This window comes from Tasmannia lanceolata, unplaced genomic scaffold (assembly GCF_043159265.1).
Source record: "Tasmannia lanceolata isolate RefF3 unplaced genomic scaffold, GAP_Taslan_0.1 ptg000008l, whole genome shotgun sequence".
In the NCBI taxonomy this organism is placed as follows: Eukaryota; Viridiplantae; Streptophyta; class Magnoliopsida; order Canellales; family Winteraceae; genus Tasmannia; species Tasmannia lanceolata.
In genome coordinates, this window is record NW_027518685.1 from 22,457,501 (window position 1) to 22,469,820 (window position 12,320).

At 37.4% G+C, this 12,320-nt stretch overlaps 2 protein-coding genes across 2 annotated transcripts in view; one reads left to right on the plus strand and one right to left on the minus strand.

Moving 5' to 3' along the window:
- Window positions 1-1,774, plus strand: part of LOC143884827 (small ribosomal subunit protein uS3x-like) — a 14,268-nt gene extending 12,494 nt beyond the window's left edge. The window contains exons 5-6 of the mRNA XM_077388636.1: window positions 1-2; window positions 1,329-1,774. The exon at window positions 1-2 is cut by the window's left edge and continues 130 nt beyond it. Of these exons, the coding sequence (XP_077244751.1) occupies window positions 1-2; window positions 1,329-1,496 (170 nt within the window). The 3' untranslated portion in view covers window positions 1,497-1,774. The remainder of the gene's footprint in view (window positions 3-1,328) is intronic.
- Window positions 1,775-3,064: 1,290 nt separating this feature from the next.
- Window positions 3,065-7,746, minus strand: LOC143884825 (Ankyrin repeat family protein). Its single transcript, XM_077388635.1, has 2 exons — window positions 7,465-7,746; window positions 3,065-3,853 (listed from the first exon to the last, which is right to left on the minus strand). The coding sequence occupies exons 1-2, from the start codon at window positions 7,602-7,604 to the stop codon at window positions 3,241-3,243; spliced, it is 753 nt and encodes a 250-aa protein (XP_077244750.1). The 5' UTR covers window positions 7,605-7,746; the 3' UTR covers window positions 3,065-3,240.
- Between the last annotated feature and the right edge of the window lie 4,574 nt (window positions 7,747-12,320).

The following is a 12,320-nucleotide window of genomic DNA, read 5'->3' on the forward strand; positions in this document are numbered from 1 at the left end:
AGGTCAGTAGTTTGTCTATGATGCACACACCTTTATAGATATCTTTATTAATCTCATTTTATTTCTGAAAGATGTATTGTGAAAGACCTAAGAGCTTTATGATGAGAATGAGGTAGTTTATTTTGGTTGTTTTTATGAGAATGAGGTAGTTTATTTTGGTTGTTTTTATGAGAATGAGGTAGTTTATTTTGGCTATTTTTAGGCTATATCAGGCTCCTGAATGAATTTATGTATATAAAGTCTGCTTCTAGCCTGTTTAATAATGTATATATTTTTTTATTCTCTTACAAAGAACATAATATCCCAAGATAATGGGACCCATTACTTTCAAGAGAATGGAAAGCTCAAAATGCGGATTACGTGACTCTTTGGATGCCATCAAAATTGGTTCTTCATGGAAGCCTTTAAGTATATCATTTCTAATACTATTATAACCGTTTTTTATTCATAAAACTATTATAAACATTATTTGCAAATAATCATATCAAACTTTACAACCATTTGCATGTAATTTTTAGAGGTCTCCAAAGAGGTCCTACCTGTCTCACTAATAATCATTGAATTTAGGAACTGTGAATTTGCTTTTCTTGCATGGCTACATGAGTCGAAATAAATGATTTTGTGTTTAAGCATTATGAACAATTGGATTCTGAAGTTAATTACATTTCTTATTTTGAAAGACGTCATAAATCACTTTGTAAGGTCCTTGAGTTATTTTGCGATATTCTATTGATGTTATACTCTTTTAATTAGTTCAATTTATCATCAGAAATTGTTGGAAGTTACATAGCTTTTATTGCTTGCAGAATGGCCTGGCCACCTACTTCTATCAATCTTATAAAAGCAGCGTCTCTTAAGTGCTTTAAACTTAGTCTGTATTTGGTAATTTGAGGGGAAAAAAACTTATTTTGATGATTCATCAGTATTCTTATCGATGAATGCAACCAGGATGGTTTTAGTCGCTTTTCCCAGAACTGGGTAGTTTTGTTACTTAGAAAAAAGATGGATATTACTTACCAGGGAAACAAAGAATGATATAATAATGTAGTCATTGTCAGAAAATAATAATAATAATAATCTAGCCATTTGGCAGGAAACCAGTGAAAATCATGGAGGTTTTCTTAATCATCAGCTCGCGAGTACATTTGAATGACAGAATTCTTGCATGATGCATAAACACATGTTTTCTAAACTGCCTTCTTTCTTTTACCAGACTTGAGTTTTATCTAATTGTGCTTTAGATGTTGATGATATACCTAGTCACACCCTCTACCTTGATTGCTTAAAAGGTTTATGTTTTTTTAACTGGATTGACCCAACCAAAACAGGGAGTTCTTGGTATTAAAGTGAAGATAATGCTGGATTGGGATCCCAAAGGCAAGCAAGGGCCCATGACTCCACTGCCTGATCTCGTCACCATTCACACCCCAAAAGACGAAGAAGAGTTCATTAGGCCGCCTCCTCTGGTGGCCCAGGAGATTGAAGTTGCTCAGTAAAACAGAGCTCGAAGTCGATATTTCAGCTGGTCATAATATATGGAAATGTGATGTCAGTTTTAAAGAAATATTTGTAGTTCTCAGCAAGGGAGCCAATATAAGATCTAAGGTGAGTTTTTTTGGTAGATTTATGATATTTTGTTGGTTTAGATGGGTCAATTATGCAACAGAAACAGTATTTAGTATTGTGCCTGGTCTTCCAGCAGTTTTGGATCCCTTTCAGAAGGTGTCTTTTTGAAATTTTTAATTGATGATGACTGATTACTTCTTTTGTTCGATTTTCCTCTTCTTTATTGTTACTTTTAGGGAAATGATATCACCACAACCATTCTTTTATAGTTGCACAAATCAACCTTGTCTTTTCCTTTTTAATTGGTTTGTAAGAGCTTTTTGGGAACTGGAATAATAAACCCTTTGAAAGGTGAGAGCTCTTTAAATAATAATAAATGGCAAGATAGGTAAGTACAATTATAAAGACATGGTTGGGCTGATATCATTCCCATATTCTGATGATGGCACTACACTTTGTTTTGCAATTTTTTTAAGTAGCTACAATACTCAAGGATGCTATCAAATGTTCATAGGGGTATCCAAAGAGGCCCTCAAGCCAAAGAGGTATAGTATTTTTGAAAAATAAACACCCTTAAATAGGGAGTATTGTTTGGAAATAATTTTTAAAGAAAAATATTATTCTCATTATCCAAAAAGAAGAGGGCCATGTATTTTTGAAAACGGGTGTCTTCTTGCCAACTTCCCTACAAACAAGGACCACTAAACCATTACTTAAACACTCCATTTTGGTGGATTTAAAGTTCTAGAATAATCTTTCAACAATTTAGAGGGAAATGATGTTCTTATGGTTAATTTAAAGGGATATATCATTATAAATTGAAGTTCCATCTAGAGGAAGTGATTTGCTAGGGACCTTCACGGCTGTTGCATGAGATGGTGGTACCTACCAAATCCCCTAAAAAAGAAATAGAATAAGGTTTACTTTCCAAGTTTTTTCAGTGAATTCGAGCAATCCAAACGGGGCCTTAGTTAAATTCTGTTTCAGACAACTTGGCAAAGCTTTGTGATTGGATCCGTTGGTCCAACTGGTGATCGCAAGTGTAGGACCCACAACGAACTAATGATCCTAGCCATTCGATGATACCCTATGAATCTTGCAAGGATGTCCTAATTAATTGTAGGACCCATAACTATCATATGGCTTTAAGGGTCCCACTAGATCAATAGTCCGGATCATCACATCAGATGCTACATATGCATTTGAGATCTAGGAAGTTTATCTTGTGAGCCCATACTGAATGGGCCATAGACCAAAAACCACACCAATTTGGTGGCCCTGATCATCCGACTCGAAAACTTTATCTGACTGAATCTGGGCCGTTGATCAACTTGTCTCAAATGCCCCGCCCCAGTCCTCAAAGATCCTTTTATCTGATGGTTAGAATCATCCTGATTGGTGTGATTTTAGACTTTAGCCCATTCCTGATGCAGTTCGCTAGAGATGGACGCTCTAGATCAAGTACGCACACCAAATCAGAGACACTAATACCATATACTTTCCTTTAATTAAACATCCTTATTTATATAAAAAAGAACATAGTGATCTTCCATCCTCAGCAAACAATTCTAGAACTTGCTCCAAACACTTAACAAGATCCTCAAAATAGTTTAGTTTACAAACCCTTTATGTAACATTCATGATCTTTTTCTACTCTCTTACATACAGGTTTTGTTATTCTTCTTCTTCTTCCGGCATGTCATCCCCAGCTAAAAGGTGGTTAAGTGCAACCCTGGGTTTCTTGGGTTCCGATAAGATTCCTTTAGTTATAGTTTCTTCACCTTTCCTCTTCTTCCCTTCACTTCCATCTCCTTCAATGTCATCCTTTGCTATACCTTCATCATTTGAATTTACATTGTTATCTTTATCTGACTGCTTTGGCGAAGAACCTTCAATCTCCTTGCTTACCGTCGGTTCTTCCTGTTTCTTCGATGTTTCTTCACATTCTACCAGAAATGAATGGATTTCGTCACTGTTTGCAAGATCTAGAGGGGTCTTCCCAGCTTTTGTCTTGGTGCTTAGACTTGAACCTTTCTTTACCAAATACTTGGTGAGGTCCAGATGAGATCCTTGAACAGCATAGTGCAGAGGAGTTAGGCCTTTCCGAGTGAAAGCTTTGACTGAAACTCCTGAGGAAAGGAGGATTCGAACTATTTCGAGATGACCCTTTTGAGCAGCAAAGTGAATAGCACCCATGTCATCCATGGCGGCTGCGGAAACATCAGCCTTGTGTTTACAGAGATAACTCACCACTTCTGTCTGCCCAGCCCATGCAGCTAAATGGAGACTCAAATCCAAATCATTGTGTTAAGGACATGAAAGATGATGATGAGTATTCATAATAGACGATACTGTTTATTTAAATAAACTTACAGTGGATACGTAATTTAAATGCTAGCAAGTCAAAGAAACGGAGTGTATGTAAGTCTTCTACATGATGAAATTGAGTAATGTTTATAGGATTTAACTGTTTTCTCATTTTTATCCATATCAAACAATTTTCTATAGGGAAATGCTATACACTCTTGTTTTTCCATGACACCGCTCTATTTTAAACTTCTTACATTAGCTCTTAAAGGTTGTCACAGTTCACAAAATACTATCAAGAGGATATGAGCAAACAAGAAAACTGTCTGATAAAGTACCATTATCGAAACGGGAGAGAGCTGAAAGGTAAGTTTTTGTCCTACCACTCTTAAAGCATAAGTGCAGAAGCCAACAATTTAACAACTCAATTCCTTTTTTTTAATGGTAACAACTCAATTCCTTCTCATTGGTAAGCTATCACTGAGGCTGAAATACATACAACTGGCTTCAAGGAGCTCCAAATCAATGACTTTCAGCAATGCATGTCAACATAGAGCAGAATAACCCATTTAAAGAAGAAATCTGCTGTTCATCTGCATTTAGAGTGATGGAAAATGCAGCAACATGGATTCAGTTAGAGAACTACGCCAGGCCATTTGTTTGTAGGGGTAATCACTTTCATAAAGATTACAACCCAACGGCTGGTTGTCATCAACATGGTGATTAAGATCAAATGACCACTTGTTGAGAAAAGTGACAAAGATGCACACACTGATGCAAAACTTGTCACCATTAATAAAATGCATGCAATGATGTGGAGCCAACAACAATGACATTGATCCCACGAGAGTCTGCATTAGCAACATCCACCAACGTGGACAAGCATGACATCACAAGGAAGTCCAGTGACCACACACAGATCGCTGAAGTGGAAGCACAGTGGGAAAAGGAGCAAAGAACCTTCTAGAAGAATCTGAAGAAAAAGATAAGCTGTCATCCGACGTCAAATCACCTAACAAGATGATCTGATGGTTAACACCGATTTCATCTAATTGATGACCCCTGCACGAAGATGCTACAAATATCTCATCTCTCAAAGAGAAAAAGGAGAGACAGCAAAGAAGAGAATATTTTGTATAGAATATTTAAGGAAGAGCACAGGGGATTCGAAACCCCAAAAGTCGGGTAGATTGGTGATTTTGATCTCATCTCTGCTGTAACAACCATTCTTTAACCCTTTTATTCATCATGTCTCTAAGTCTAGATATGATATCAAAAATCCTATTGAAACTTGAACCACAGATGTCAGATGCCGCGGGACGCTGCTCAACACGATAAAACATTTTGACATAGAAACACCAGTTAAGACTTAGTGTCAATCCGATAGATCCAGAGCAGAGTAAATCGAAAATATAAAAACAAGGGATAATAATACCAATAAGGAAAGAAAGGGAAAGAAATTAGGTGTTCTACAGAAAAAGGTTAGATAAGAACGGTGTCTAAAGATATAGTACAAATGTACTAGTTACTTTTGTAAAACAATAATATTCACTTGAATTATAAGTACAGCCACTTATCCATCTGAATCATTGAAATACTTGAATACAATGTAACGAAGAATTATACAATGCTCGGACCAAGTAAAACAATAACGCAGCAAATCAGAAGTGAAAACCATAGTCTGGTTATCCTAAGCTAAGTTCTGGTGGACCCACTGCGGATAGGACAGGTCCCAAAAGCCGACCAATAGAATGCTCCTAACTGCCGGACTTGTGGGTGCAAATGGGCGGTTGAAAAATATTGCCACCAGTCCCAGTCCACATTCAAGGGAAGAATTTGGATGTCTATGATCGTTCAATGGGGAGAGTTTTGAAGATGACCCATCCAACAATAGGGCCACCAGATCATTTGTCTAGATAACCAGCTAAGGGTATCATCTGTACGGTTTACCAAGCAAAAGCTTACATTTGCTGTGATTAGGCATCGACTTGTATAAAGAGGTAAGAGCGTTAAGAGAAATTTTTGAAAATAAAAATTGTGAATGATTTTGTAGAGTTTCCAGCCTGCGGTACCTAAAAACTGTCACCAGTTTGCCCCTTGCCTTTGGAGAAAAGTAAACTCTTCCAAATTAACGCAAGTTTCTGGTTAAAGCATTCACAAAGGCCACATTGATGATTAGGATCGTGTAGAGATGTGTAGGGTTGTTGGTAATCACCAATCAATTTCATGATATCAGTCAGTCAAAAGCAATACAAAAACTGTCCATTTGGCTCCCTACAAATTCGGCATCTTGTCCCACACACGTAAATTTGCATAGTCGAACCCAAAGTTAGCTAACTTATCAGCTCCATGGTTTCCTCCATGATGGATATTGGAATGGGAAAAGTCGAAGCACCCGGCTAACCAATTCTTTATATCACTAAGCACACTCCTCAATCTCCTATGGGGAAGACTCTTTTTTAGCCATTCGATAGTTATCCTTGAGTCACCTTCAATCCAACCCTTTGGGAAACCAAACCTCCCTACAAAATTCAAAACGGTCCATTACGCTCAACCTCGGCATTAATAGCATTACTATTGTCTTAGCCGGGGTTTTGCTTAGATGCAAAACAACAACTTCTCAAAATTGGGAGCAAGAATTGACCTCCAAGCCTAATAGTAATAGCACAATACTTCAATCCAGACATAAACTCGTCTACTCCCCCACAACCAATACTGGAGAGAAGACGTCCAAGGACACAATAATGGCTAAAGAACAAGTGAAACTCTTGATGGACACACTATTAAATTCCCTCAAGCTAGTAAGCCATTGTTTGCATCAAGGTTGATTTTCTGAAACCCTTTAAGATCAAACTCTCTGAAACCAACGGCATCCCCGAATATATGGGTGGTTCTTTAAGAAAATCTACCACAATCACCAGAGAAGCAGTGGTAACTTGATAAATACTCTAGTGGAACTAACCACTTTTTGCTTCGCATTCCAGTACATTAGAATAATACTAAAAAGATTGAGATAGACCATACAACACTATCTAATTGCATCACCATAAGACATCCTTCAAAACATATTGGGTAATACTGGCAGCTATTTCATGTGTCTTTAGATATAAAGGTCTGTACAGAATTCAGATGTCGAACCAAAAAGAGAAATTGATCATTTGTTGCAAAAATCTTCATACCAACCAATTTTTTTTAATGAATATATCCCATAGCCTCCTCACCTCAACCTTGGTAGCAAATTTCATGAGGGAAAAAAAAAAAAAAAATGATACATGGAAGAGAGTGGAAACTTAAAAAAAAAATACCATGTGAAAGAAAAAGGAGATTAATTAGTGGATTAAATCCAAGAAGAACCCTAATTGCCCGTTTGGATTCATCGATTTTATACTCCAGGATTATAAAATCCTCTAAAACCTGAATCTTATATTATAAGCTAACCCTGGATTTTATAAGCTAAAACCAGGATCGTAAGAGAAATGAAATTAATTAGTGGATTAAATCCAAGCAGAACCCTAATACAAAAAAAAAACATGAAATCAGTAAACAAATAGAGGTAAAAGCGACGAAAAGAAAAGTATAAATTTAGGATACGGAGTTCGCGAATGCTTATCTCGTGAATTGATAGACAAGGGATTGGAAGTGCATATGGATTGAATAGCATGGATATCGCCCGTTCTTGCAGCAGTGTGAATATCGTTCTTCGAACTCGATCCTCTCCGTGAATTTCCCATTATCGCCCGTTCTTACAGAGTTCAAACAGTTTCGCCCCTATATGCTAAAACGGAAAATGCACACAAACAAACAATAAGGCCTTTGCCTTTTTACTGTTCAAGCAAAAAGTGAGCTGCTGTTGATCAAATATCCAAGGGTGGTCCTCTAGGCGTCTACCGTATAGTTGTAACTTGTAAGGCCTTGCACCGTATAAAAACTACAAAAAGGTATAGGGAGATTTTATATTCAAGGGCGGAGAAAGAGAACACCCTACACTTGATTTCTGATCCAACAAAAGTCCCATTTTTTTACTTTTTTGTGGATCAGAAATCAAGCATGGGGAATTTTCTCTCTCTTCGCACTTGATTCCACACGGTTTGCCACCATATAATTTCTCAGGTATAGGAATGCTGAGATTTTATTAGGTGTAAGCCCACTCTTTAAGAGGTTGTTGCCGGATCAGATATCAAGGGTGGTACTTTTGAAGTATCACTTTCATGGGACTTGATGGTCTGGCATCATATAATTTCTCACCCTTATAATCCCTTATTTTTCAAAAAGTATTGTACGGACCACACTATAGGATGATCCAAACCTTCCACGTGATTGGCCATAATGTAAATAGGTTGTGAGGTTTCCATAATATGCAGTTCATCGATAGATTAGAAGGTTGGCATCATACTATAGAAATGATTTTTTTGGGCACAACCTTTTTACATTATGGCCCATCACATGGATGGTTTGGATCATCCTATACTATGGTATGTACAAAACTTTTTGACAAATAAGGGACAAAGGGCTTACACCATATAAAACCTATAGGAATGCTAAACTCAGAGGAGCCCTTGCAAAAAAGAAAGGGTAGAAGGGCCAATTTCCATTTATGATCATAATTGGAAATTGGCCAATGGGAGAGCCCTTCTACCTTTCTTTTGCAAGGGCTCTTTTGAGTTTAGCATTCCTCCAAAAAGGTAACGACCTTTAAAAAAAAAGATACTGATATTCCCACTACCATGTTTTGATAATCAGACGAACTAAGCTTGTCTTATATTACCAAGCGCTTTTCATTATGAAACTGTCGACGTTTGGTTTCCATATTACCTGATTCTTTTGTGGAGGAATCACAATGCCTTTGATATGATGTGTTTTACTTCTATAAGTGCCCTTGCAGATGTCAGATGAGGTTTGATGAAGGGATCATCAAGATAAATACCGATGCCTCACTTGAGACAGATGGGACATCAATTGGAGGTATAGAGAGGGATGAAGCCAGTTATGTCTATGGAGTGTGTCCTCTCTGGATGGCAAGAATTTTGTAGAAAAGTTTGGAAAGGAAAAATATTTCTAACATTTCCTACTTATTCAATCTTATTCAAATTTTATTTAGAGGGACTTACAATTTATGATAATATCCGTCCAAATTAGCCACAATCAAATTATTTCAGTCTAAATCGTGAAAAGAAAAAATTTCCCAAGTTTTTTTTTTCCATCAGAAATGTTTTTCTTGCAATTCTAACAGAGCATAATAACAAAGGAAGAAATATTCGCTTTAGAGATCAATGCTATTATTATTATCCAAGGTGGATTGAGTCCGACTCATTAATGGCAGTAAATGTGATCAATGAAATCTACAAATGCCCCTAGGAAAAGATACGTCATATCAGAGATAAAAGAGCACTCACTCAAACAAAGTAGCTGATTTCCTTTCTAAGATATTATGCCACTGTAAAGGGGAGATTATTCCTCCCCTAAGATGCCCCCACTTTTCTTGATATTGTGTTCACATTATGAAAAAAGGAGAAATCTATACCCGAATGTAAGTCTTATCTTGTTTAATACACTCATAGGCCAAACCCCAGCTTGCCCACCAATGGTAAAAAAAAATCTAATCTTGCCAAACCCCACTTGTCCACCCAAAAAACATTCCAACTAATATGTCATTTTTTTTTTTACAGGTAAACTAATATGTCATTTATAAAAACTCAAACTCAACAAAGCCTTTGTCCCAAACTAGTTGTTTGTTCGAAAAAATTTATGAAGAAAGTAAAAGGAATCTACCCGGCTCTAATCCTGGTTCTAGTTGGGTTCTTCTACGTGGATCATTTTTTTCCATTCTATCCTATCAAAGGTCATGTTTTATGTCATGTTCCTAGCTATCAAGTCTTTCCTCACTGTTTCTACACAAGTTGTTCTCGGCCTACCCCTGCCTTTTTTTACTCCATCAATTTGGCATGAGTCGCCTCTTCTCACTGGAGCATCCAAAGGCCTGCGTTGGATATGTCCAAACCATCTTAAGTGGTGCGCTCTCATCTTCTCCTCAATTGGTGCCACCCCCACCTTTTTACGAATGTCTTCATTTTTAATTCTATCTAACCTTGTGTGGCCGCACATCCATCTAAGCATTCGCATCTCCTCTACACTCATCTTTGTGGGCCGTACAGCATGGCTGACAGCTGTCTTATAAAACTTTCCCTTCAGCTTGGTAGGGATTTTACGGTCGCACAGAACTCCTGAAGCAAGCTTGCACTTCAACCAATCTCCTCTTATTCTATGGTTAACATCCTCTTCATCTCTCATTCCTTATGTAAAATTGAACAAAGATAGCGAAAGATATCTCTCTTAGGTACCTCCTGTCTACTCATATTTACTACATTTTCGTCCCGCCTCCTTACATTACTAAAGTTGCATTCCATATATTCTGTCTTAGTCCTGCTCAGTCTAAAACATTTAGATTCCTTTGGATTCCAAAGTAGTTCTCAATAACTCTAATTTAGCATTTACTCCTGCTTTGGTTTCGTCGATTAATACTATGTCATCTGCAAATAACATACACCATGGCACCTCGTCCTGGGTACCCTCTGTAAGCACATATATAACTAGCGTAAAAAGACAAGGGCTTAGAGTTGATCCTTGGTGCAGTCCTATTGTAATTGAAAACTCGTTGGACGTGCCATCCGTGGTTCTGACACTAGTTACTGCTCCATCGTACATATCCTTAATCATATTGACATATTTAGAAGACACTTTTTTCCTTTCAAGGACCCACCACATAACACTCGTGGGAACCCTCTCATACGCTTTCTCCAAATCAATGAAAACCATATGAATGTCCTTTTTATTTTCTCTAAATCTCTCCATTATCCACCTAATCAAGAAGATAGCTTCCATAATTGATCGTCCGGGCATGAAACCAAACTGATTATCTGACACATTAGTCTCATTTCTTAGTCTATACTCAATTACCCTCTCCCAAAGCTTCATGGTGTGACTCATTAGCTTAATTTCCCGGTAATTGGTGCAACTCTTAATATTCCCTTTATTTTTATAAATAGGTAGCATCTTCTTAGTCTTCAAAATATTGTTAAATAATCTAGTTAACCAAACCAAATCCACATCAGTCAAGCATCTCTAACTCTCAATATGAGCATTGTCAGGCCCTCTAGCCTTACCTAATTTCATATTTTTCACAGCTACTCTTACCTCTGATATTTGGATTCTATAAACAAATCTCTGATTAGTATCATCAAAAGTGTTATCAAGTTCTGCCAAATTCCCTACAGGTTCTCCATTAAACAACTTATCGAAGTAACTTCTCCACCTCTGTAACGACCCGATTTCCGACGAGTCGCTACGAGCAAAAGAAAGCAAAAATCATGTAACTATTTTTTTTTTTTTTTTATACAAGCATCAACCACGATAGAATCTTATTACAACTGAAAGATGTCTTATCATAACAAAGTATTGATAGACATGGTAAATGACGCAAGGCGTCAAAATGTAAAAACTCAGGAACAAACTCTCTGATCACACAGTCCCTTATCCCATGGTTCCTTCATTTGCAAATGCTCCGCCATCTAATGCCTCAACCCCTGTGGTGGAGGAATCAACGTCAGAGCAGGGTCATCCAGAGACCGAGCAAAGTAAAAGAGACAATAATAACAGTGCATACAATATAATCCACATCCTCAATAATGTCTAGAAACAATATAATAAAGATTACAATGCCCATGGCAATATAAATAAAAGGAATGACAATAATTTCAATGTATGCTATGCATGCAATAATTATGAGACAGCACATTCCCCAGGTACATCCGGCTTTTCCCCCATTTATTTTTCTGTCAGTTCTTTTCTGACTTTTTCATTTTATTTTATTTTTTTCTGCCGGTGTCCTTGCCGCACGGCTACCCACTACCCCTGTCTGAAGGTAGTGACGTTATGGACTTGGATTACGGTCTCGCATTTGCCGAGCCGGGGATACTATCCCTCGGGGATACTTTCCCTTTTTGGTTGGTTTGCCAACGAAAGGCAGTACACGCTTCTCGCGTTGGCCTTTGGACCTTAGGTCCCAGGATGATTCCACCACACCCTTAAGTTCCCCTTCACTTTCCCCATGTATGCAACATGTATGCAATTACTTACCTTTGCCTTTCTTCCTGCATTCATTTCAATTCATTTGATTCCAGGCAAGCGAGTATAAATTCACTAAGCAGGTATTTATCAGGCAATTTATAAGCAGAGCTACATTGCATAGACAATTATATTGAATACCATTACAAGACAAGGTCTAGCTGTCACCTGCCTTTTTAATTTCTGAGTGAAGATAGTAACCGAAAAGTCCCAACAAGAATAGGAATGATTAACCTGTAAATAATTCTAAGTTTTATCAAATTCATGTCCTTTCTGTCCAGTATGCACTATTTATGTGGGCCCCGCATATTACTATGCATGTGGGC